This window comes from Cnephaeus nilssonii (assembly GCF_951640355.1).
Source record: "Cnephaeus nilssonii genome assembly, chromosome: X".
NCBI classification, from domain to species: Eukaryota; Metazoa; Chordata; class Mammalia; order Chiroptera; family Vespertilionidae; genus Cnephaeus; species Cnephaeus nilssonii.
In genome coordinates, this window is record NC_137071.1 from 63,517,415 (window position 1) to 63,544,659 (window position 27,245).

At 37.2% G+C, this 27,245-nt stretch overlaps 1 protein-coding gene across 3 annotated transcripts in view; it reads left to right on the plus strand.

Moving 5' to 3' along the window:
• The window catches only part of DIAPH2 (diaphanous related formin 2), a 981,952-nt gene that overhangs the window by 57,860 nt on the left and 896,847 nt on the right, over window positions 1-27,245 (plus strand). For 2 of the 3 annotated variants that reach the window (XM_079765114.1, XM_079765112.1), the window contains 2 exons: window positions 13,509-13,613; window positions 20,962-20,982. In XM_079765114.1, coding sequence (XP_079621240.1) covers window positions 13,509-13,613; window positions 20,962-20,982 — 126 coding nt within the window. The remainder of the gene's footprint in view (window positions 1-13,508; window positions 13,614-20,961; window positions 20,983-27,245) is intronic. The other variant, XM_079765113.1, reaches the window with a different exon arrangement.

Below are 27,245 nucleotides of genomic sequence, written 5' to 3' on the forward strand. Positions count from 1 at the left end.
CTATTAATTGAAAATTAGGAAGTATTTATTTTTTATTTGTTCGTTTTAACTTTATCTTTATTGTTGAAAGTATTACAGATGTTCCCCTTTTCCCCATTGACCTCCTCCAAGGAGGTGTTTCTTTGATTAAAAATTTGATAATAAAAACAGCCACTTGTTTTTATATGATTTTTATCATTACCTGTACGGGGTAAATTATAATTGCTCTTTAAGATTCCTGTTCCCCTGCTCACCCATAGTCATTTTTTAAAATCTTATATAAATGGGTAAAAGTAATGGGACCAAAACAACAATACTGCTTCCACATTTTGGGGTGATAACTTTAAAGGATGACTGAACTATATAGTAGTAGTACATATCATCTCTAACCCAAATTCAGATTTGAATAAGGTTCATATTAGTAGCGTTTCTCACATTAATCAGAGGCATTTTGAATTTCCTTTAAGTAGTATTGGTGAAATATCTCCTCCCTACCACTTTAAATGTAAGGAAATTAAAAATGCTATACTTGAGTAACTTCTCAACATTTTAAGCTTACTGAGACTAAACTTGTTTTTGTACATTGAGTATACTGGTTAATGACTGTTAAATATTTATAGTGATAATTTATTTTTATCCAAATTGAATTAATGCAGTTAGAGCAAGGAGATAAATATGTCCTAACACTCGCATTTGCTTTTGAATATTGTTGCTCTTTTGTATGCAGTTGTTCTTTTTAGGGGGAGCTAGGGGAGATGGTAGGGGATTTCCATTTTAAGCTTAAAAATAAACATAGAGTCTTCAAGTTGGAATTTAATTTCTATTAGCTAGCACAAGGATCTACTGAGTGGAGATCCAGCTTGCACTGGTGACATTGGATTCATATAAATATGGCAATAAGGACTGTATTCTAATACAGGTAATTAAGTAGTTTGGTTATATGCAAAAGATTATGATGATTTATTATTAATTTCTAGGCACAGTTCATTTCAATTCATTTATTAATAACAATGTTTAACATATGATTCCATGTGCAAATTTGATGTTTTGTACTATGTTGCTATTCAGCAATTTATATTAATGTATTTTGCATCTTGGCATCCTATCTAATAAAAGAATAATATGCAAATTGACCATCACTCCAACACACAAAATGGCCACACCCATGTGGTCAAAGATGGCTGCCCCCATGTGGACACAAGATGGCTGCCACAAGATGGCCGGCAGGAGAGGGCAGTTGTGGGCGATCAGGCCAGCAGGGGAGGGCAGTTGGAAGGGACCAGGCCTGCAAGGGATGGCAGTTGGGGGTGGTCAGGCCTGCAGGGGAGGGCAGTTGATGGGGACCAGGCCTGTAGGGGAGGGCAGTTGGGGGGGACCAGGCCTGCCGGGGAGAGCAGTTGGGGGGGACCAGGCCTGCAGGGGAGGGCAGTTGGGGGGGGGGACAGGCCAGCAGGGGAGGGCAGTTGGAGGGGACCAGGTCTGCAGGGGAGGGCAATTGGGGGGGACCAGGCCTGCAGGGGAGGACAATTAGGGGCGACCAGGCCTGCAGGGAAGGGCAGTAAGGGTCGACCAGGCTGGCAAGGGAGGGCAGTTAGGGGTTACTGGGCCAGCAGGGGAGGGCAGTTGTGGGTGATCAGGCCAGTAGGGGAGGGCAGTTTTGGGCGATCAGTTCAGCAGGGGAGGGCAGTTGGGAGGACCAGGCCTGCAAGGGAGGGCAGTTAGGGGTTACCGGGCCAGCAGAGAAGGGAAGTTGGGGGTGACCGGGCCTGCAGGGGAGAGCAGTTGGAGGGGACCAGGTCTGCAGGGGAGGACAGTTGGGGGGGACGAGGCCTGCAGGAGAGGGCAGTTGGGGGGGACCAGGCCTGTAGGGGAGGGCAGTTGGGGGGGACCAGGCCAGCAGGTGAGGGCAGTTAGGGGTGACCAGGCCTGCAGGGGAGGGTAGTTAGGGGTGACCAGGCCTGCAGGGGAGGACAGTTAGGGGTTGCCAGGCCAGCAGGGGAGGGCAGTTAAGGGCAATCGGGCTGGCAGGAGAGCAGTTAGGCATCAATCAGGCTGGCAGGGGAGTGGTTAGGGGGTGATCAGGCTGGCAGGCAGAAGCGGTTAGTGGCAATCAGGAAGGCAGGCAGGTGAGCAGTTGGAAGCCAGCAGTCCTGGATTGTGAGAGGGATGTCCAACTGCCCATTTAGTTCCAATCCTACCAGGATCGGGCCTAAACAGGCGGTTGGACATCCCTCATGGGGTCCCTGATTGGAGAGGGTGCAGGCTGGGCCGAGGGACACCCCCCTTGTGCCCGAATTTCGTGCACCGGGCCACTAGTAATCTAATAAGAATATAGTTATATGCAACAAATGCTAAGCTATCTTTCCCATATTCCATCTGATAGAACTCTAATAAATAATACTACACCTTTTAATTTTGTTTTCTCACTTTTGCCTTTCATTAGTTCAGAGAATAGCTGAACTGTAGGTGGTGTACTTTAGCCCAATTGTGCTTATTTACCCCTGACAACTATCATGGGCTTCTTTCTCACTCAGCACCTGTTTTGTAGGAATTGGTTAGCTTGGATGAGACCCTTTTAGTGCTCTCAACATAAATAATATTAATTAATAGTTGATAGATTAAAACAAATTATTGGTTAAGTAGATCTTAAAATCTATAATAAGCCACAGAAATAGTTTTCAGAAGTGACTAGATCCCTAGAAATTGTCTAGATAGCATAATTTCCATTGGCTACATTTTTATTTCAGTATCCTTACTCCTTATCATTAGACTGAGAAAACTCCAGCATCATTGTTAGTCAACACAGACTCTTAAGAAAAGCTTAGGAAAGAGGAGCAAAATTTACCCAATAAACAGGTCTAAAAGATAACTAAATGTGGCTCACTTTTTAATTTCCTTTCCAGGTATAATTCTCACCAAAGGTTACACAACTGAGAGAATAGTAGGCTAGGAGTCCCATGAAGAGAAGTTAAAGGAACTAGGTTTGCAAATTTGTTCTGATTGTATTTGGTAAACTTCACAGTTCACTGCTTCTCTTCTTGGTTTGTTCATAGAAATGTTTTCCAAAATATTTTTACTGTTTGAAAGGTTCTATTAGTATTGATTGCCAATGCATTTTCACAACCATTTATTTATATGGGCAATATTCCAGGTCCTATGCTATATGATGGGGGTACAAAGATGAATGCAACACCTCCCTTTCCTCCACAGAGCTCAGAGTTTAGTCAGGGAGACAAGCAAGTAAACAACTGATTTCCATGGTATTGGGACAGCTGGGAGTAGGCTACTGTGGATACTTAACCCAGTGCCAGGAGCTCAGGGAGGAAACATTCAAGACCTGAATATGCTATGAAACCCAGTGCCACTTCTGAATTTTAAGTCTTCATTTCTTAAAGCATTAAAGCATTCTCAAGTTTGAACGATTTAGTTCATTGAAGCCCAATGCCTTTTATATGCCAGGCAGTGTTCTAAGCTCTGGGGAGAGAGAGCAGAGAACAACATAAAGAAAATCCCTCCAGTCAGCTTATGTTCTAATAGGGGTGACATAGCAGAACACAAGGTGTACTTGTGAGGAAGAAAAAGCAAAGACAAATGTTGTGTCATGGAGAACTTTGACAACTCTCTACTGAAAGGCAGATATTTTATTAAGTACAGGGAATAGAAAGATGACAAAGATGCCAGCCTTGCCTCTAGGAATTCATTTTGTACGACTCACAGGGTAAGAATTGTTTTTATATATTTAACGATTTTTGAAATAGGTTTTTATTGATTTTAGAGAGAGAGACAGGGAGAGATAGAAACATTGACCAGCTGCCTCCTGCATGTCCCTACTAAGGATTGAGCCTACAACCCAGGCATGTGCCCTGACCTGGCAACCTTTCAGTGTATCTGATGACACCTAAACAACTAAGCCATGCCAGCCAGGGCTTGTTTTTATATTTTTAAATGGTTGGGGGGAAAATCAAAAGAAGATGTTTTCAGGGCAGATGAAAATTATATAAAATTCAGTGTTCATAAATAAAATTTTGTTGAACCCAGTCATGGCCATTTGTTTACATATTGTCCATGGCTCCCTTTGTGCTACAACTGCAGAGTTGAGTAGCTGTGACAAAGACCCTCTGACCTTCAAAGCCTAAACATTTACTGTCTGATTCTTTACAGAAAAACTTTGTCAACTTCTGGACTAGTGTCATAGTCTCTAGACTTCATATCCTGTGGGAAAGGGGGCAAAAGTAGGTCAGTAATAATCTATGATAATAAAAGCATAATGTGCTTATTAGACTGAACAGCTGAATGACCTTTTGGACATCATTCCGGACATCCTTCTGGATGAAGCAGTGGTGGTGGGGGCCGAGGCAGAGGTGGTTAGGGGCAATCAGGCAGGCAGGCAGGCGAGCAGTTAGGGGTGATGAGGCAGGCAGAGTGATTAGGGGCGATCAGGCAGGCAGAGTGATTAGGGGTGATCAGGCAGGCAGGCAGGCAAGCAGTTAGGGGCGATCAGGCAGGCAGGCAGAGGAGTTAGGGGTGATCAGGCAGGCAGATGAGTGGTTAGGGGCAATGAGGCTGGCAGATAGAGTGGTTAGGGGCGATCAGGTGGGCAGGCAGGTGAGAAGTTAGGAGCCAGTGGTCTGGGATTGCGAGAGGGTGCAGGCTGGGCTGAGGGGAACCCCCCCCTCTGTGCACAAATTTCATGCACCAGGCCTCTAGTAATAATAATAATAATATATAATACAATAATAAATAATAATAATATAAGAATAAACTGGGTTTTGTGTACTCACAACCATAAACCTACTTTCAACCATGTTTGAGCAAGTAACCCAATATATTTTACTTAATAATTATATACATATATGCATGTACTAATATTATGTACATTATAAAATACATAGTAAAAAATGAGAAAAGCATGACATGAACATGATCTTTCTATGATGTAAAATGAGTTTATTTTATTTATTAATGGCACAAAAGCTTTTTCTGTCATGGTTAATAACTTTTTAGTGAGAACAATGACAATGCCATTTTTTATGTCTTGTTAAAAAAAAGACAGTAATTAGAAGGTTTAGTTCCAAGATCATTTTATTTTGATATTTGGTTTGATGTCTGTTGTAGTTGAAACATGAATCTGTCAAAGATATGTAGGTCCATGTGGAACAAGAACATCATTAGCAGCACTTATTAAATCATAGTACTAACTTTTCTCAGTCCGGTCTATGAATCAAGCAAAGATTTCCTGCTGAACCGTGGCTAGTAAATTTCCATCTTCCTTGATGACAGTCAGTTGTTCTTGCAACTAATCTGGAGTGTTACATTTTTATATAAATGGGTTCAAAATTGGCTTTAAAAATGGCTTTAACAGATGTCATCAGGGACTTGGGCTCTTTGCAAATTTCCTTCTTTATTCTTAATGAGGAGACCCTCATCCCCATTTTTGTCTACTCATGTCCGCTTCCAGACATTGCATCTAATGCCAGGAAGAGGGAGGAAGAAGTGAACCATACAGGGGTCAAGGAGATGGATCTGGAAGTTGGGTCTGCTAATGTATGTTTTTTCCAATGCCATTTTATTTTATTTTATTTTTTACTAATTGTTAAATATCAAGGGATCACTTGTCTTTTTTGAGTGAAAAATGCCTAAGTCATGTTAAATATCAGCAGTTTTTAAATGCTTTGTCTTGAGATAACCAGAGCTATCTCTGTAAGGCACAATATATTTTCATGCTTATTTCCTATCTCATTTCAAAATATTGTAACTATTCTATTGTATTTGAAAAATTGAACTTTTATTAAATAAAATAGCTACATTCTTGACTCTCTGTGGCACTCTGTGTCCTTTGGTTTCAATTTCTTTCTTGCAATAGCTTGAATTTTGCATGTGGGATAACCTTACTCAGTAATCATTCCCCCTTAGTTTTTTCTTTTTGTAAAGCATCTTTTTATTGAGTAAATCATTTATTTTTGTAATATGTTTTCTCTATTAGATTGCTCCATTAGTAACTCAAAGAAAAATAGGTTCTATATTTTGTTATTGAAGCAATCTAGCAAATAATATAAGCTGAGTTGTTTAAAAAACAGCTGTATTTTCATTTAACTATATGATAAACCTTTTACACTAAGTAATTTTTCTAATACTTGTTTTAGCAAAATTTCAGCAGTGATTTCTAAGTGTCTCTAATAGTATTTGCTGACAAAGGCATTTGTTCTAGTTTACTGTCATGTGTTTCTGCCTGTATTATTTCAGCTGCTTCTACCAAGTGTTTTTACCCAACGTCATAGACCTTTCGTCTTTTGCTATTAAATTGATTTTAAATGGCCTGCTAAGTTGAGGTGGCTTAAAGTGGGAGTCATCATTGATAATTCATATCCACCCATACTTCAAAGCTACCTTAATAAAATTTAATCTTGTGGGATCCACTTCTTATAAGCCTTAGATTTTCATTATTTTTACCATATTGTATGACTGATGAAAGGCTCAAACATAGAGTAGGAGATAATAACAGTCTGGCATTTTCTTGTTCTCTTGTGTTTGCATTATTGGTATTATGCTATTATCCTCAATCTGTTGTCTTTGCAGGAAACTTTCAAAACCACTTTTCCATTTTTTAGGCTGATTTGGTTAAAATTAGATAAAACAAACTACAAATCCACTTAACCAGGTACATGTAAACTGCAGTATATGCAGTGCACTGATAGTGAACAAATATGCATTGCTAATACCCCACTTTTCCCCTAAGATACCTCAGGTACCATTTGGACCTATGGATCCAGTGAGGACTCCAGTGTTAAACTCATGTTAAATAGTAAAGCTTATTTTCTTGTAGTTTCTGAATACAAATAAATATGTCACAAATTGCAGTGGATCCTTTATGTAATCTCTTGACTCTGGAAACCACTGGTTGAATGTTAAGCTCAGGATTAAAGATTTGGGGAAAGTGAAAATAATATTTTTGTTTTCTAATATCTAAATATATGTTCTGAATTTACCCTCATGATGGTAAAGAGGTATATGTAAGTATTTAAAGTTGGATTCCTCTAACAGGAGCTGGAAGCAGAATTAGATGAAGAGTTTTTAAAATTTTGTTTATTTTTTTATTGATTAAGGTATTACATATGTGTCCATATCTCCCCATCCCCCCCACCCACTCCCATACATGCCCTCACCCCACTGCTATCTGTGTACATTGCTTATGCTTATATGCATGCATACAAGTCTTTTGGTTGATCTCTCCCTCTTACCCCCACCCTCTCCTACCTTCCCTCTGAGTTTGAGCATCTGATCGATGCTTCTCTGTCTCTGGATCTGTTTTTGTTCATCAGTTTATGTTGTTCATTATATTCCACAAATGAGTGAGATCATGTGATATTTATCTTTCTCTCACTGGCTTATTTCACTTAGCATAATGCTCTCCAGCTCCTAGATGAAGAGTTTTTGTGCCATACTCGGTAACATTCACTTAAGATTGTGCTTTTGTTTCCATAATATTTGTAGACATAATGCATTTCGACAATTTTTTTTCCTTTAACTTTGTTTTCCATCTGAACTTTTAAATGTTACGTGGCTACAGTCTATATAGGTAAAGTTAACTGGATTTTTAAAAACACATCAGGTAGTTATTTAATGCCAGGTAGAATTGGCCAATTATTTAATTATGTAGAAAATCCCTAATATTTTTATTGGAATTTTAGAAAGAAACATTCCTTCTTTTCTGGTCCACAGAAGCTAAAGGAATTAAGGAACTTACCTTTAGAAAAGAATAAATTAAACAAGTGATGTAAAAGTTCGTTAATTTATAAACTTAGAATAATTAAACATAACTATAATCACTGTTCATGCTGGACAAATTTTTAGGTACTAGGGTATTATTGGTTCATTCAGGTCCCCTAAACATTGAAGTTAAAAACATACTTGAAAAATTACTGTTGAGAAGCAGAAGGTGAAAGGCAAACATTTGATGGTGAAGTCAACTTCAGATTTTAAAACAGGTGGAAAATCCAGCCTTAAACTGGGATCAAGGCATGTTGCAGAAACAATTTATAGAAAATATAGAAATTTATATAAAGGAACAAGTACTACTTCTCTCTTATAGGGAAGGATTAGTTGTAAAAACGTAATTTATCTCTCATAAAGCAAAACGGAACAACGGTGGAAGAGTTAGAATATGATATTAGAAGATGAGGAGAAAGTTTTAAAAAATATATTGTCATCTAAAGATTTATGGGGTGAAAGAGGGAAAATGAGAGAGAGAATGAAAATGAATGAATGAATGAATGAATGAGAATACAAATTAATGAATAGGCAACTGGTTCAACTTTTAACCCCAGTTGACTCTAATATGGCTTCTTAGTGATAACTTGAAGAATACAGTATTTGCTGAAGAAGTGAAAGAATTTGCTTATAATGGGAAAATTACATCATGGCATATGTGGAAGGAGAAAAATGTTTAATGTTTATAAACATGGCTTAAAAATATAAATGGTCAATTATTTAGACTTCAAACAACATTTTAAAAAACTACAAAATACTAATTTCTTCTTATGTATTGTAGAAGTGCTAACTAAATCTTAAACATACTAAAAGTTTACTCTTGTGTTTTGAGTACTATCAGAACACAGTATGTTCAGAAGTAGTTTTATATTCAATTACATTGTTTAGAATTAATATTGAATTATGAGTGTTGCTCTATTTAGTTTTATGATTGTATTATGAAGCTAGAGTTAATGGATTGGAAGTATTAGCTGCCTAATTAGTAGTTTATTTCTTATTTCTAAAAATAAAATGAGTCATTATTATGGTCTTTTCTGTTCATTTGAATTGTACCTATTCCCAGTCAACCTATGCAGCAGAGTTAGAGGTATAGACAATCTTGATGTCTATAAAGCAAATTAAAGTATTTAGAGAGAAGGTCCTAAATATCACATTGAATCAACAAATATTTATTAACTGCTTAGTGCATTCCAGAAGCTCTGCTCTTTGCTGGAATACAAAGATATAAAAGACCCAGTTTCTGCCCTAAGTTACCTTTTAGGTTAGGGGACATAGACTTATCAGAAAGTTTCAGTTTAAGTGTTGCAATATCAGAATTAATATGAACAATAGAATGAAGATAGTTATTTCTAAATGAGGTAACTTGGGGGAAATATGAAGAATTAGTGTACGTGTGAGTCATTCACAGATGGATCTGGGTGGAGTGAGTGGGATGAGATGAGATGCGGTTAATAGAGGGAGAAGGTGGTGAAGATGCAACATTGCAGGCAGAGAGAACAGCATCATGTGTAAAGTAATGGAAGGGTGTACCAGCATAGTGTATGTAGGAACACTACAAATAACCTTGCATTATTAAAACGTAAAGGATAAGATCAAAAGTGGTATAAAAAATGAGAGTGAGGAGGCAATACTGACACTAATAGCTAGCATTTTTGAAGGCTAGTTAATACAGAGGGTGTGGTAAAAGTAGGTTTACAGCTGTTCATATGGAAAATAATACACTACTAAGTAATGATACCAGAATAAACTCTCTTTTTTAGTACTCACAACTGTAAACCTACTTTTGCCCACCCCTGTGCACAGGGCTTGAGGAGCATGATCATGCTTCATCTTGACAACATTCCCCTGAGGTCTGTAATCTCATATTCCCCTTATTGCCCTGCCTACCTCCATGCAAAATGTTTCTACTCTGATGGCGTGATCTTAGCGGTGTATGCCATTACAAATTGAATAGAGGTACATTGTAACGTAGAAATGCCACTGGAAGAGGGGAACGAATTCTCAGCCTAGAGACTGCCACCGGTGGCACTACCACACTCTTAGGCCTGGTGGTAAAGTTCACAAATCTAGACACACAATCTTGTCAGTGTCCAGAGTGGATTTTACTTGGGCTATGCAGACTTATGCTAACCCCATTGCAGGAGGCTAATTTAGCCAGAATGTTTTGAGGCCATAGAGAGATAGCCTAGCACAGTGGTCGGCAAACTCATTAGTCAACAGAGCCAACTATCAACAGTACAATGATTGAAATTTCTTTTGAGAGCCAAATTTTTTAAACTTCTTCTAACGCCACTTCTTCAAAATAGACTCGCCCAGGCCGTGGTATTTTGTGGAAGAGCCACACTGAAGGGGCCAAAGAGCCTCATGTGGCTCGCGAGCCGCAGTTTGCCAACCACGGGCCTAGCATATGTGAGCAGTACTTAGAAGTTTTGATGGAAACAAACAAAATGTGAGTCAGTAGAATAATGTGCTTGCCAATAAGGTAATAATATCAGATGCTGAATTCATAGAGATATGGTATTTCAAGATGAAGGAGGTGGAAGTCCTTGCTTGTATTTATCAAACCACAGAATATTTGAGAGAGAGCAATATGGATGCTAAGCCATGTCACATAAAGTTGAAGCTGGTAAGTATACTTTATCCTGAAGGGAAGAAGGCTGCCTTCAAATCAGATTTACATGGTTGTTGAGTTTATTTTTTTCTGTCCAATCTGTCTACCATCTCTCTTAGTTCAGACTCTTATCATTAGTCACTTGAATTACTGTAGTAGCCCAAATTATGGAATATAAGAGAATCCACTAAACTCTGGCTAGTTTAAATAGAAAACAATGCTATTAAGATATATTAGTTAGCTCTCTTGAACAAGATAGGTTTCAGAAACGCTCCAGATATCATTATAGGAATAAATTCCAGAACCACTCAACTGAAATGCAGTCTAAATAAGGAGCTGTTGCTACCCCAAATGCATATGATCTAAGTGTCATGATGAAAAAGATGTGGCTGCTGCCGTCAGTTCCATAACAATATCCCCTTTCTTGCCAACCACATCAGCAAAATTGATGGCTTACTAGTGGCCTACTTCCTTACATAGCTTACTTCTGAATCTATACCTCCTATAAATGCCTTTCATTGGTGGAAACTCAGCCACATGACTGTACCCTAGTTATAAGGGAGACTGGCAAAATGTACTAGTAGTTTCTATAGATTCTTCCTTGGCGAGGTGGGACTGACACTGTGAGGTGTAATAAAGGTAGTGGGCATGTGCAAATGATGTTGGGCAGCCACACATGACAGCAGACCACTCTGGTCTCCTTGCCTTCTCTCATATTTTTTCTCAACCTTTAAGACCCAAATTCTGGTGAAGACTTCTCTGACTATTCCATTTGTCCTGTTTCCCAAGCATCATATACATTCCTCTATTATAATTATTTCTTAACATATCAATTTTCCATACTTGACCATGGGTTATTAGTTTTATTTAAGAAAGATGGCATTTACTAAGTAACAGGCATTGTCCTAAGTGCTTCATAAATAAATAACTCATTTAATTTGTGGGTACAAACAGACTTTCAAATTTGCACTCCCCTAGACCACCTAGCAAAGCTCCTGGTGCATAGTATGTGTCCAGTAAATAAGTGATTCACAAATTAGAAAGTACATATTTCACATCCAGGTGTCCAAAGAAAACCTTAGCAAAAATCAAACTACCCTAAGATAGGGTGGGTGGCCTGCTGAGGTAGTGAGTTTCCTGTTAGTTGAAGTTGACACAGAACATAGATGAGTATCTGTGGATTACATCAAAAGTGCTATCCTACTTTGTGTTTGCGATTTTTGATTCAACTGTGCTAAATCTAGCCTATGAGAGAGAAAGATAGAAGAAAAATGTCTTCTGCCTTCAAGTAAGTCATTACCAAGTATGACATACAAATGAGAAGTTAGATGATAAGACAGGAAATGTAGGGGTAGAGGCTGTGATAAAGGTGATAGGAGGAGTGACCATGTATATATACACTAGATTTATAAGAATTGTCATAGGAGTCACTGCAGTGGGTGCAAACACAGGTTGTGAGATTCTGGCTGATACTGCAGTTACTATTTAAGAGATAGGTGTAGTTTGATTACTTTTCATGGATCCTTTGTGTGTTTTTTCTCCCACATTGTCACATATAAGTCTTTTAAATAACTTTAATATTTTTCTTTGCCCATTAGTTTACTTGATTAAAAAAAAAAACAGCCAAAACTGGTTTGGCTCAGTGGATAGAGCGTCAGCCTGCGGACTGAAAGGTCCCAGGTTCGATTCCGGTCAAGGGCATGTACCTTCGTTGCGGGCACATCCCCAGTAGGGGGTGTGCAGGAGGCAGCTGATCGATGTTTCTCTCTCATCGATGTTTCTAGCTCTCTATCCCTCTCCCTTCCTCTCTGTAAAAAATCAATAATATATATATATATATATATATATATATATATATATATATATATACACACACACACACACACACACACACACACACACACATACACATACATACAGTAATGGCCAGAATTACTAAGAGAATAAAAAGATTAAAAAATCAATTAAAAATTGAGGTACAATTTACATATCATTAAGTCTACCCTCTAAAAGTATTCAATGTGTTTTTTAGTATATTCAAAGACTTGTATAACCATTACAACAGTAAGTTTAGAATATTTTTATCACCCGAGAAAGAAACGCCATACCCATCAGCAGTCATACCCCAATCTGCCCATCCCCTCCTCCCTGGGCCTTGGCAACCACTAATCCACTTTCTGTCTCTATAGAATTGCCTATTCTGGACATTTAATATAAATGGAATCATATAACATGTGTCTTTTGTGACTGGCTTCTTTCACTTAGCATAATGTGATTTCTTGGTTCATGCATGTAAGTGTATTTCATTCCTGTTTATGGCTAGATCACATTCACTTGTATGGACATATCACATTTGTTTATCCATTCATCGTTACTTGATGGACATTTGGATTGTTTCCACTCATTGGTGATGCTGCTATGAACATTCATGTACACGTTTTTGGTGTGAATATATGTTTTTATTTCTTTTGGGTATAACCTGGGTCATGTGGTTATGTGTAACTTTTTGAGGAACTACTAGACTGTATTCCAAAGTAGCTGTATCGTATCATATTCTCAACTTTTCCACATACAAATCAACATTTACTGAACCTCAAACAATGTGTTCTTGTAACTGAACATTTTCCCCTCCAATGAGGGATTTTTGTTATCCCAATATAGGTAATTATATTTCTACCTCTTTTTTTTTTTTTGCTTTTTCAAATCCAGTAACTTCTTAATGAAATTTTCTTCAGTGATATATATATATATATATCACTGATAATTTATAAACCATATTTGCTCCTCTAAATAATAGTGATCCTAGGGGAGCATATACCAAATAATAAAGTATGTGTTTGTTAGTTATTATATTTATTTTTGCTATTAGGGCAAATAAATAGCTTTGCTAAGGCTGTATGATGTATATTTATGCTATAAACTGCCAATTTATTCTGTGGGATAGTTAAAATTTTTTCTTTCTGCTTATTATTTGACTAGGTAGATATATGAGCCATGAATATACGGTAGATTTTATATAAGATTACAGTATCTAGAGTGGAAAATAATAGCAAAGGATCCACAAAAATAATAAATATTAATATTTATTCATCATTTTTGAAACTCTTAAGCAGAAATTTGCTGATGCTCCCCAAAATGTTCTTTCTAACAGGAGGACATGAACCTCAATGAAGAACGAAAAGCTCCTTTACGAAACAAAGATTTTACCACCAAGCACGAGATGGTTGTCCAGTATATTTCTGCTACAGCCAAATCTGTAAGTAGTCTTTCCTGGCACTACCATAATGAGCTTAGCATTATCTGCTTAAAAATAAACTGCAGATCTTCAAGTTCTTGCCTCACTGTACTCACAGCCTATTCGGGGAAAAAAATTATACAAGTATTTTTACACATTTAGTATATATTTCAAAAGTGTTCAAAATTAGAGAGAATTCCATTATAAACAGGACAAACTAAAGATAGAAGGCTCTGAGTTAATCCAGTGAGTCCTGGGATGGAGGATTTGTGTGCTTACTAAAAACTGACAACAATTTGTAGGTATTCTATTTAATATACAGTTTGTTATAGGAAAATTTTAGATTTTGAGGGTGAAGACACAAATATAGCCTAGTCATAAGCTTTGACTAAGTTTACACTAAAGCTACATGCCTGGGTCTGCTTGCATGAATATTTTAATATTTTTAATATGCAGTTTTGTTTTTTCATTATTTTACATTATACTATGGAAACTACCTTGTAATTGTTATTGTACAGCTTATTTTGATACAAAGAAGGTTGCTTAATAGGAGCTTTAATCAGATCTGTGTGAGTCTCAAAAGATTTGAAAGTGGGGTTCATTTGGAAAGACTTATCAGAAGGAAAACATAATTTTTTTGATGGAATATGTTGCTTTGTTCACATCTTAAGGTGCTTCCAAAAGTAGTCTCCAGGGTAGTGTAGGGTTGGTTTTTCTTTTTGTTAAAAAAAAAAAAAAGTATTTTTGAAATGGGGAAATGCATTGTTTATATACCTATAAAGATAACCCTTTTCCCATTTTGAGATAATAAAATCACTATGTATGTATATATTACATATATGTGTGTGTGCACACACATGAACACACAGTGATTTTATGTGTGGTATGTATATTATATGTGTATATATATATAAATAATGTATATACATATATGCATTTATATGCATATTTTAAATTTAAAAAGCTGACTGGAGAAGAAAAGAGTTCTTCATTGGAAAAGTATATTCTAAAATTATTTGGCTCTCCTATTAATGCTATTTCAGTACAGTAATTGCAGTGGCAATTGCTGATGCATTTTGCCCTGAATTCTACGATCATATTGATTCCATATTATACTTTAAGCAAGCTAAATCCGAATGCCGAACTATTTAAACATAACGCATTGCAGCTCTGCTAGAGCAGAACAACAGCATGTTTTTTAATTTGCTTCTGGTATCCAAGGGCAGAAATATGTTTCGAGTGATAAGTGAAATTTGCCATGAGCGTCGTTTTCAATAGAATTAGGTAATGCATAGGGTTTTACTTTGAAATTCTGATGAATCTCTTCTCATTTTGCACTCAAGTTATTGTTCACAGTAAAATGCTTTAGGAAAATGCAGGGTGTGCATTCAGTGTTATTTTTCAAATACCTAAAGGCAAATACAGGAGAGAATCTATATAACCAAATCTGAGTGCAAAGTACGGATAATAATATATGAATAATCATGTCCTTTTTTAATGAGATGATTTTGTTAGTGTTTCTGGTTCATTTATTGTTGTTTTGGTTGTGTAAGTGGGGCTGAATGTAATGAACATTATATGAAGCTCTTCTTCACCTTTTGATTTTCACTCTGTAGCTATGTAGAACTTGTCATTTTTTCTCATATTGTTTCCTTTTCAAATGACGAAAGAAATGCACAATTTCAGTCATACACTTACTTTTCAGATTAAAATGCTAAAATTTGGGGAAATGTGCAATGAGCTCTCTTGAATTGCTTTATTCAAAAAATGGAAATTGAATATTTCTTAAAAGACATTGAAAATTCTATGTTTAAGCCAGGCGTTCACCTCAAAGTCAGTACTGTAACTCTTTATTGTATGACCTTTGTTTCATTCAACATACATATGAGCACCTGACACGTGTCCAGCACTTTCATTAGAGTTCCAAGATTATACATTTTATTTGCTAATATTTTTCAAGGAGCAAATATTATGGTGAAAAAAAGCCTGTTGATAAGCATGTTTTAAAGCTCCCTCACCTTGGGGAGCCATTAATCAGTACTATGTTTTCTGTTGTTAAAACAAAGAAAATTGCTTATGTAATTTCTTTTTTTAAAATTTAATTTTATTTTTTAAATTTAATAAATCTTTATTGTTCAGATTATTACAATTGTTTCTCCTTTTCCCCCCCATAGCTCCCCTCCACCCAGTTCCCACCCCACCCTCTGCCCTTACCTCCCCCTCACTGTACTCATCCATAGGTGTACGATTTTTGTCCAGTGTCTTCCCGTACCCCCCAACACCCCTTTCCCCCTGAGGATTATCAATCCACTCCCATTCTATGCTGCTGATTCTATTATATTCACCAGTTTATTCTGTTCCTCAGATTTTTAATTCACTTGATTTTTAGATTCACTTGTTGATAGATAAGTATTTGTTGTTCATAATTTTTATCTTTACCTTTTTCTTCTTCTTCCTCTTCTTAAAGAATACCTTTCAGCATTTCATATAATACTGGTTTGGTGGTGATGAACTCCTTTAGCTTTTTCTTATCTGTGATGCTCTTTATCTGACCTTCAATTCTGAATGATAACTTTGCTGGGTAGAGTAATCTTGGTTGTAGGTTCTTGCTATTCATCACTTTGAATATTTCTTGCCACTCGCACCTGGCCTGCATAGTTTCTGTTGAGAAATCAGCTGACAATCGTATGGGTGCTCCCTTGTAGGTAATTAACTGTTTTTCTCTTGCTGCTTTTAATATTCTCTCTTTGTCTTTTGCCCTTGGCATTTTAATTATGATGTGTCTTGGTGGGGTCCTCTTTGGATTCCTTTTGTTTGGGGTTCTGTGCACTTCCTGGACTTGTAAGTCTATTTCTTTCACCAGGTGGGGGAAGTTTTCAGTCATTATTTCTTCAAATAGATTTTCAGTATCTTGCTCTCTCTCTTCTTCTGGCACCCCCATAATTCTGATGTTGGTACGCTTGAAGTTGTCCCAGAGGCTTCTTACACTATCTTCAAATTTTTGGATTCTTTTTTCTTTTTGCTTTTCCAGTTGAGTGTTTTTTTGCTTGTTTGTATTTCAAATCTTTGACTTGATTCTTGTGTTCCTCTAATCTGCTGTTGGGTCTCTGTATAATATTTTTTATTTCAGTCAGTGTATGTTTAGTTTCTAGTTGGTCCTTTTTCATATCCTCGAGGGTCTCGTTAAATTTATCGGAAATAAATTTCCTTTTCTAGGAAATTCTTGAAAAACCTTATAACCGTGGTTTTGAACTCTATATCCAGTCGTTTGTTTTCCTCCATTTGTTTTGTTTGTGATCTGTTTCTTTGCGCATTTTTGCTGCTTCCCTGAGTTGGTAGGGTGGCTTTGTGTGCTAGGTGTCCTATATGGCCCAGTGGGTCGGCCTCCCAGTTACCTGAGGTGGACACTCTTGGTGCACCCCTTTGTGGACTGTGTGTACAGCCTTGTTGTAGTTAAGTCTTGATTGTTGTTGGTGTCACTGGGAGGAATTGACCTCCAGGCCAATTGGCTGTGAGGACCTGCTGTGTCTATAATGGAAGAACTGCTGTGCTGGAGACACTCTTATGGGGCAGGACTTGATTCAGTGGGGTTTAGGTGCTCACTGAGTCTGCCTCTTGAATGTGTCACTTATGGATGTGAAAATCTGGTGTCGTCTCACACTGACCACTAGATACACTAGCTTCTGGATCTCCAGTGGGGTGCAGGTCAGCTACTGTCTGAGGCCACCCAGCAGGAACTACAGCGAGAACTACAGTTTTCTCCTCTTTGCTTGGGGTTTGGAGGTTTTGGAGCTGTCTGACCAGAGCCACAGTTTGTTAGGTTAAGCTGCGATCAGGCAGGCCATTTATATGCAAAAGCCGCTGTGTGGAGCTTCGGTGGGTTTGTAGATTGTGTGGGGCAGGGTCTCAGAGAGTCACTAGGCTAGGGCGTGGCAAACAGCGATGGCTGTCAGTCAGCTATCTCTGTGTTTCTGTGTTTCCAAGTCCCGGCGTCCCATGCCCCAGCGCAGTAAACAATGATTGCTGGGTGCAGCTCTGTAAGCAGGCCACCCTCACTTTCCGACCCGATGGCAGACAGTCCAGCTTCTCCCCATAGGAGTTTGGGTCCCCAGCGTCTCCCCAGAAACTGGAGTTCAGAGTAATCGGGAGCTTGTCTCCCTTCGGGTTGAAAAAAGCAGTGCACCCAGTCGCCCACCCAATTTGTGCACCTCCGTACCTCAGCTTTTCAGCGCTTGTGCACGTCTCAGTGCTCTTTTCTCTTTCCTTCTAGTTGTATAACTTCCACTCAGCCATCTTTCCTGTGGTTCTGGGTGATAGAATAGACGTTTTGACTTTTAGTTGTAGTTTTGAAATTATTGTGCGAGGCAGCAGTTTAGGTGTTTACCTATGCTGCCATCTTGGTTTCTCTCCTGCTTATGTAATTTCTTTATGAAGGTGAGAGGAATGCCATTCAGTGACAAACAATTCTCTCACCTATTGACCTCTTTATGATTATGACAATAAATTTGCATAAGTTATAACCTATGGCTGTTTACCTATGTATAACCAAGGTTTCCATCCTGCTTGCACATCTTATACAGTGTTATGCTTACATTTTCATTATATTGATACACTGCTTAAAAATGTTTTCTCATGTAAACAGGATTCTAACCACTTCTTTATGGAAATTATTTATATGTAATCAAAACTTTCATCTTGAAGTAAAAGTAAGTTAAGGGCTAGAGTCCCTGGTGGAAAAATGTTTTATAGTCACATGTAAAATATGTGAGAATTACAGTTAAATTGAGACATAAATTGTACATTTCCCCCTCTAACACCTGCATTAGTCATTTTCTATGGCATTGAAAAGAAACAACATGTGAGCTCAATAGGAAATGTCCCTCATCCGCCTGGGTGCCTGTAAGGACAGTAAAGCAAAATGAAACTATACACAGGTATGTGCTCAAAACCTGTTCCTAAAGCAAACAAGAGACTATTGTTTAACTTTGCTAAAATTAGCATGGAATTAGAGAATTTAAAAGAAATTAAAAGATAATAATGAAAACTTTTGCTTGGTTTTTCCCTCTTCAAGTCCCACAATAGAGAATGTTGTGTTGTGTGAATATTAAAGGCAAAAGTAGCGTGAATAACTGTTAAGAGATAAATGAACTTTAAATCAGGGAACAGAGAGGAACATTTCCTCTGCAGCAGCCTGGCTGGCTTGCTCACTCTAGCCTGTGCGGTTCTGGACCTGACCTCAGATAGTTGGTACACGTAGGTCATTTGGCCACAAATAAACGGGAAGAGTCTCTATTTTAAACACCAACATATGTTTTCAGAAATGGAAAACCAAGCTTTGTGAACATTGCAAATGTTGTCATACCAATTCATAATTCTGAAACAGGGCAGAATACATCAGTGGTTTGGAGGGCATCTTGCATGTTATATCAGAACAGCCTATTTCAGCAATTATGAGGAAAAATTAGTTACAGAAATCCTAACCGTAGCTTGCCACAGGCCAATGTCCTTAGAATATTAAGAAGCGAGTTTATTTCTAACTTAAATCACAGTCTTTAAAGTTGGTATTTTAAAATATGTAAAATTATATTTTTGAAGACACATGAGCCCTTGACAGGTATCATTGATTGAAAAAAAAAAAGTTCTCAATAGGAAATAATTTAAATAGTGATAGCAAATACATCTATAGATTTTTTAGATTGACCTGTTAAACTTTCAGTATAGCAGTGTGTGTGTGTGTGTGTGTGTGTGTGTGTGTGTGTGTGTGTACATGTTTTATGGCTTTGCTTTTGCCATTATAGATATTTTCTTTCTCAGGTCTTCTTTTCTAGGCATGGTCTTGATTTGGTGAAACACCTGAACCCAAACATTACCAAACCAGTTCTTCTTAGCTTTCCTCTGCCAATCATATCTGTTCGCTGTATGTGCTTCAGCTAAATGCAGTCATTTTTCAATCTGAATGAATCATTAAATGGGCCATACTCTGGTCATTTCACTGGGTGTAGACCTACCTTAATTGTTAAGACAGGCTGGCTTTCTTTTTTCAGTCTCATGTCTGTGCTAAATAAACAAGGGACACATACGTAAGAATTCTGTCTTTTTGGTGGGAGGAAATAATTTAGGTCAATAGCATATCTTTCAATTCAGAACACTGTTAATGGCACCAAAGAGGCTTTTATTCAACTAAATAATCACTACCTATAAATAGTCTGTCGAGTGAATATTTAAGAAAGCTGCTTCTCTCTCTGGAGATTCAAGGATTCCTCTAAAATTATTTACTTGAAAACTGTCATTATCGTTTTGTATCTTGTGGTATCCTATTCAATTTAGGATTCTTACTGGAATTTCAATTATATTTGATTTTTTTAAAGTACTGGCTGGAAAATAGAACACATATTGATAACTTCTATCAGATCAATGGTTTTAGATTGCGGATTAGCATTGTTTTTTGGACATGGCTTGATATTCATGTGTAGAAATCTGATAACAATGATTTGATTTATGTTTGGATTTTGGAATTAAATTATGTTTGAGACTTTGATTTTACTTCTTTTTAAAACACAAGTCTACCTCTCAGAAATTCTCTTATCTCTTATCCATTAGGAAAAGCTCAGTCGAAGTTACAATTTTGAACTGTTCCTTCCTTATGAATATCTGCATGTTTAGATATAAAATGCTTCTTTGTCTTCATATGATATGGAAAAATCTGATCTTAGAAATGCTAAGATGACCTAGAAAACTAAAATCATAAGCAATCTCTCTTCTTTGTAATTTTCAAGTATAATACAAAATATTATAAACTAAATTTATAATAATATAAAATATTCCAGTTTTCAACCTAACTTTCATTTCTTAACTTAGTACATGATGTTGAATGCAACATTTATATTCTAAATTACTTTATTTCAACCTTAAGGTTATACTTGTTATAACAGGGAAAGGAAAAAGACAAGCAATATTTGGGAAAAAGTAATTTTCTATTGATAAGTTTTAGAGGGGCTGTGGGCTGGTAAAATATCTGATGCCTAATTACACTTAATCTTGCATTACTTGGTGTTTTGATTGCACTATATGAGAATTCCATCACAGTACATTTAAAAATATACACCTCAAAATATAATAAATTTTTAGGGGGAGACCTTCTTCCACAGACTTTACACATTTTTGAAATGTGGTAGAAATGAATACTGATATATATATATATATTTTAGTTTGTAGAACTAAAGTATTAAAAACATACATAGGGTTAGCTATTTACTAATTTACTAAACACTTAACTTTTGTAAAAAGCTTCTAATTACTAATACTGTTGCTGTTTGTTTTTGTTTTTTGTTTTACACCATAACCACTCTCCATCGACCACTGCATGCAGATAGTTGGAAGTAAAGTTACGGTGAGTACAAAAGATGTGTTTTACCCTTAGATGTGAATTTGTGCTTTTTGGAATTGAGTGACTTTTGCTTATTGTGTTTTATATGCTCGGTTTTTCTTTTGGTGTATATTTTACCAAAGCAGTGAGATTAACATTATGATCAGGTGATTAAAATTTAGCTATGATAAGTATTTTTCCTGTGGTCTTGGAAAATGTTCTTGTACATTTTGTCTTAGAAAGTTTTATTCTTTTTAGAATTGTGCTTGTGTCAGTCTTTATGATTCTGATAAAATTGCATGTTGTATCTCAGTCTCTCAGGGTGGCAGGGGAAGGACTCCTAAAATGTTGGTTTATGTTAACAGGAATTCTTATTAAAATGCCTTGCTTTGATTTAGTATCACTGAGCACATAGCGTAATGAAAACAATCCTTGATGTTCAGTCAGGAGGCCTGGGTGTCTTTATTTGTTGGATACTATTAATGGGCTCTGTGACTTTGGGCAAGTCATATAATTTCACTGTGGCTCAGGTATTAAATAGATAAATTGAAGTGATTGGCTTATCTTGTCTTTTAAAAAAAGAGTTTATTGATTTTTTAGAGAGAGAGAAAGGGGTGAGAGAGAGAGAGAAACATTAATGTGAGACCGCAACATCTATCAGTTGCCTCCTGCACGCCCCCTACTGCAGGGGATCTAGCTGCAAATCAGGCATGTGCCCTGACTGGGAATGGAACCAGCAAACTTTTGTTGCACTGGACGATGCCCAACCAACTGAGCCACACTGAATAGGGCATATTATCTTTTAAGACTCTGTTGCTATCTTTTAAAAGTGTTATATTCAAAGCACTGTATTTCAGTGTTATAATTACATGATACACTATTGCATAATACACCAAAAAGGCCTGTATTGTAATTGAGAGCCATCTGTAATCACCTTGCCTTCATGACTAAGCAGTCTGTAGGAGGAAACATCTTTAACATCACCGTGTACCATGGTATCTAGAATAGTGAATGTGTTTAATATTTGTTTTGCTTTAAAATTTTGCTTTCTTCTTTTCTCTTTTGTAATTCAAAGTGACATCTAGGGGGAAAAAGCCATTACTCTTTCAGTATAATTGAAGAAATCAGCACATATTTCATTAGTGCTTGTTATGTGCCAAGAACTGTGCTAGGTGCATTGATGATTAGAAAATAAGAATGAGATAAGACCTTTTAGTTTCAATAATATATGTTGAAATAATTAAACCTTCCATTGTGCATGCTGATTGTAGGTGTACAGCATGTCCTCGAATAACATTGTTTTGTTCAACATCGTTTCATTATGACATTGATGAGATGCTGTAGGAACTTAACTCTTGTTTATATCAATTAGTCTGTGGTAAAATTGGTTTCGTTATATGTCATCTCACTTAAAATTACAGTTTCCAAGAACCTATGGATGATGTTAAATGAGGACTTACTGTAATGGGAATCCATATGCAGGAGAGAGAAGTAGGGTTAGAGTAATTAGAGAAAACTCCACGAAAATTTCTGAACTTAAACTGATGGCTGGGATTGGACTAGGGAGAGAAGACTATGGAAGCTTCCTGATTAGGGTAGTGATATTCAATGCAAAAGTTTAGAGGAAGAACCAAATCATGTTGGGGGTGGGGGCAAGGAAGGGGAAAGTAAGAGATGAGGCTGAGTTTGCTAGAACAAAGAATGTATATTGCAAAGAATAAAAAATCAATTTGAAAGAGGATCTCAAAGTCCAGGCAGAATATTAGAAATTAGTTTGAGCTAAGTTAGACAGGGCTTAAGAAAAATAAATTTGATAGCAGGTAGGCTGGATTAGGCTAATGGTTCTCAAACTTGAAAGTGTATCAAAATGCAGTTTTTGTCCTTTATGGGGATACAAGAACTCTGCATTTCGTACCAAGCACCACAGGAGGTTCTGTTAAGGTAGGCTGAGGAGCACACTTTGAGAAATACTGGATTATGATGGAGAGAGATTTGTTTGGGGGGCTACCCAGGAGACTTGTGTGTGAGTCAATGAGAACCTGTATTGAACTGGAGGGTAGATATAGATGGGTGGGTTTTATGTGATAAAGGAATCTTGAACTTATTTGAATGTGAGCAGGAGCCAGCCTACATTTCTGATCTTGGCACCATAAACAATCCAATGGCCTATGCCAGAAACCAGTGAAATACTACAGATTCCACCACGTCCAATTACCAAGTTCTATGACTATTTTCTCTAAGTAACTCTTAACTCTCTTCCCTAATAACCTACACCACAGACCCCTTAGTTCAGAGTCATCATTTCCTGCACCAGTAATTGCCCTAGCCTAGTGGGTAGTCTCCCAGTCTTTGTTGTCTCATTGGGCTCTTGCATGTTCTACACTGTGACCAGAGATCGTGTTTCCCTTTTAAAACTTTCAGATGGTTCCCTGTTGGCCTTTGTGGCTTTATTCCTGCATCCTTTCTAATTTCATCTCCAACTGCATTCTTACATGTGCCTGCCATCTGGCTATACAGCAGCATTTAGAAATTCCTTAACATCCTATTCTTTAATATTTTTAAATCAAGCATATTCTATTTCTTTGAGCTGGAATGCCCTTTTCTTTTCTAACTTGCCCAGCAAGCTCCTAAATATCTATTCAAATTAAGCTTCATGTCAATCTTCAGAGAAGCTGTCCTAGATAACTCTTTCCTTCCCATAGCACTGTGTATATAAATGTATTATAATATTGAACATATTTTATTTTAATAAATCATTTATATGTCTTCCCTAATGAACATTGCTCCTGCTCTCAAAACGCTAGGTCTAATGGGGAAGACAGACAAGTAAACACAATAAAGGCAGGGTCCGAAGATGCAATGTAATAAAAGTTGCAAAGTGGCAGGCCAATAGGCTATATATGGTTCATGGAAAAGTTTCATTTTGTCTGAGAATGTTTTGAAAGACAGTATGAGATAGGTGTTATGATTGATCTGCAATATAAACTATTTCATATCCATTGTCTATGACCTGCTTCTCACACTGGAGTTTGCAAACCCTGCAATAAAGAAAACCACAGGAATCAGCTTCTAGAGGAAGTGATGAGGGATTAGTTCTAGAAGTTTAGGTGGGAAGCGTGCCTAAAGGGAGCTGTTTTTTGTTGTTGTCTTAAGACTAGAGAGAGGAGTGGATAAATAGTATTTACAGCCACTCTGGTGAAAGTCAGGTAAAAAAAGGCCTTATTTTTCACGGTCTCATTAATTTTCAAAAGAGGAGAATATTTGTTCATTGATAAAATGGGCAGGTAAGAATTTCATAGAACTGTTGCAGAGAGAAGAATTACTAGAATAACCACTTTAAGAATCATAGTTACCGCTGAAACCAGTTTGGCTCAGTGGATAGAGCGTCAGCCTGCGGACTCAAGGGTCCCAGGTTCGATTCCGGTCAAGGGCATGTACCTTGGTTGTGGGCACATCCCCAGTAGGGGGTGTGCAAGAGGCAGCTGATCGATGTTTCTCTCTCATCGATGTTTCTAACTCTCTATCCCTCTCTCTTTCTCTCCGTAAACAATCAATAAAATATATTTTTTAAAAAAGAATCATAATTACCTAGAAATTACATACTTTGGTCAAAAAAGTGAGTGATAGAGAAGACAGAAAGAAATTGGAAAGGTGGAATATGTAATGAACAGGTCTGCCTGACCCTGTCTTGCTTTTGTCTCTTCAGTGTTGATCAGGAGCAGAAATGGAGGCAATTGAGGCCCTCCTGATCTTGAACTACTGCCACTTGTGCTTTTCACTCTTCCCTTTTATCAATTTTACTTTAAAAATCAGACTGCAAAACTGCCTGTTACCTGAGCATAACCAACCTCTCAGCCTCATGCAGTCTTGCTTCTGACTTTGCTCATCTTTCTTTTGTTTTTGTTTTGTTTTGTTGTGTGTGTGTGTGTGTGTGTGTGTGTGTGTGTGTGTGTGTGTTTTCATGGAATGTTTCCCTTTGTTTGTCCACATTTTGCCCATCCTCTATGGCTCTTCCATGAAGCCTAGCCTGATTCCCACCTTCATCCCTCATGCTTCCCGATTTCTACCTAATAATTTCTCTGAATTTTTGTAGCACTTTCTTTTCTATCTCTTATGGAATCATTTTCTACCTCATCTTATACTTTCTATTACATTTTATGTTCCTTAAGGGCTTCTCTTATAATACTCCTATTTTACTTTATAGCAGTGATTTTCAACATTTTATGTCCGATGGCACACATAAACTAATTACTAAAATTCTGTTGCACACCAAAAAATATATTTTTTGCCAATCTGACAAAAAAAATAGGTGTAGTTTTGATTCATTCACATCAGATGGCTATTGTTGTGTTGGATGTTGTCATTTTTAAATTTGACAGTCTTAAGGGAAGAGATCAGTGCCCCTGACTAATAGTCAGGTATTGCACATTTTAAAAATTCTCAAGGCACACCAGTATGCCATGGCACACTGGTTGAAATCACTGCTTTATAGTAATATATGCCTTGAATAATACTGTCCCTCTATGGGTCTGTCTTTTTATATCTGAAGTATAGACTCTGTGAAGGGATGCAAATTTTAGTAGCGATCATGGGTTTATATGCAAATAGACTTGGGTTCAGATTCCCATTCTATTACATACTAGCTGTGTGACCCTAGATAATTTACTTAACCTCTCTGAATCTCAGTGTCCCCTCTATAAAGTGAGGATAATAGTACTAAATCTAGGATGGTTTTGGAGCTTACTGTTTATATTTAATATATTTAACACATAAAGAAGCTTGCAAATAAGAGGTCTAAATTATATTTTTTGTTAAGTGTATTTGATTCTTCAAAAAACTTGGTATGGAAAACATAAAAACAGGAAGAGGACACAGTAATATTAGATAAGTATATGAGCTGCCTCTTTTATTGGTGAAGTATTCAAGGTATGTGCTATTTGATAGTACTTATTCTGGGCCAAGAATGGTGGGGAGGTTTAGCTGGATGAATAAGGGAGAATGCTTCACCTACTTATTGGAAGCTATGTGTTATGTGGCATAGATTATTGTTGAGCTTTGAGAAAACAATTCATATGTGGTCTCAAGACAATATTCACAAACTTATTTTAAACATTTAGTAAAATAGTTGGAATACTTGTTATGGATACTATCTATGCAGGGAAATGATAAAATATCTTCCTGTAGATATCTTAAAGTGGCAAAAGAGAATTTGGAATAGAAAGAACTGAATGGCTTTTTTAATATCTTCTAATTCTAAATAACTGTTGTACAACTTTTTGACCCAAAATATATTGTTTTTATTATTTAGTAACACATTGCATAAAACAGATTTAGAAAACAGTGAAAATCTTTGATATGATTTCACTGTAAGCTAAGAAAAATTTATCCACAGGTTGAAAAATCACTATTCCTCTGTGGGGGGAAACATAAAGAATTGACATGATTACACACGGTAATTGGAAAATAGAATTAGTGACCAGACCTTACAATGTTAAATATAAGGTAATTTAATGACATAAATAATTGAGTGCCCAGTGCTGCAGTAGGATGTTTTTGGGATAATGTTTGTTTTGGCATCAGAAAGACCTAAATTTGAATCCCTGATTCAGCACTCATTCATTCCCTGTGATCTTGTTAACCTCTCTGGCCACAGTTTCATTCTTTTCTTGAACAAAGAGTTACTGGTTACCTGTTATATGCCAGGTACTATTCTAGATGCTCAATGATGAACCATAAAGGCAAATAACAAAATTATCCCAATATTTCAGGTTTCTGAGTAAGTATAGGATCAATAGTATAGCCCTTGTCCTACGTGAAGATACAGGCAGATAAAATATATGGTGGCTCCATTAGCATGAAGGTAGTGAAGGATTCAGCCATAATTTACATCTTGACAAATGTGAGTAACAGAATTGAAAGTGAAATTGCTCATGGAGTTTACATTCTAGCTGGGGAGATGGACAGTAAGACACATATCAAATATGATGGCAGGTAGTGGTAAGTGCTACAATGTGGAGGGGAAGCAAGGTGGGAAAGCTGTGATCTGAGCTGTGTTATTATTTTAGACTACGGGCCCAGTACAAGAATTTGTGCACCGTGAAAGGAACTGTGGGCCCCGAGGCTGCAGTGGGCACAGGGTCGGGTCCCGTCTGCCATCAGCCCCATTCCTGCAGCTGCCCCTTCCATGCGCTGACAAAGCCGGCCCCGCTCGCACCCGCTGATGGCGCCCAGTGATCGGGACTGGCGCTGAGCACCAGCAGCGGGTATGAGCAGCAGCTCCGGCGCTA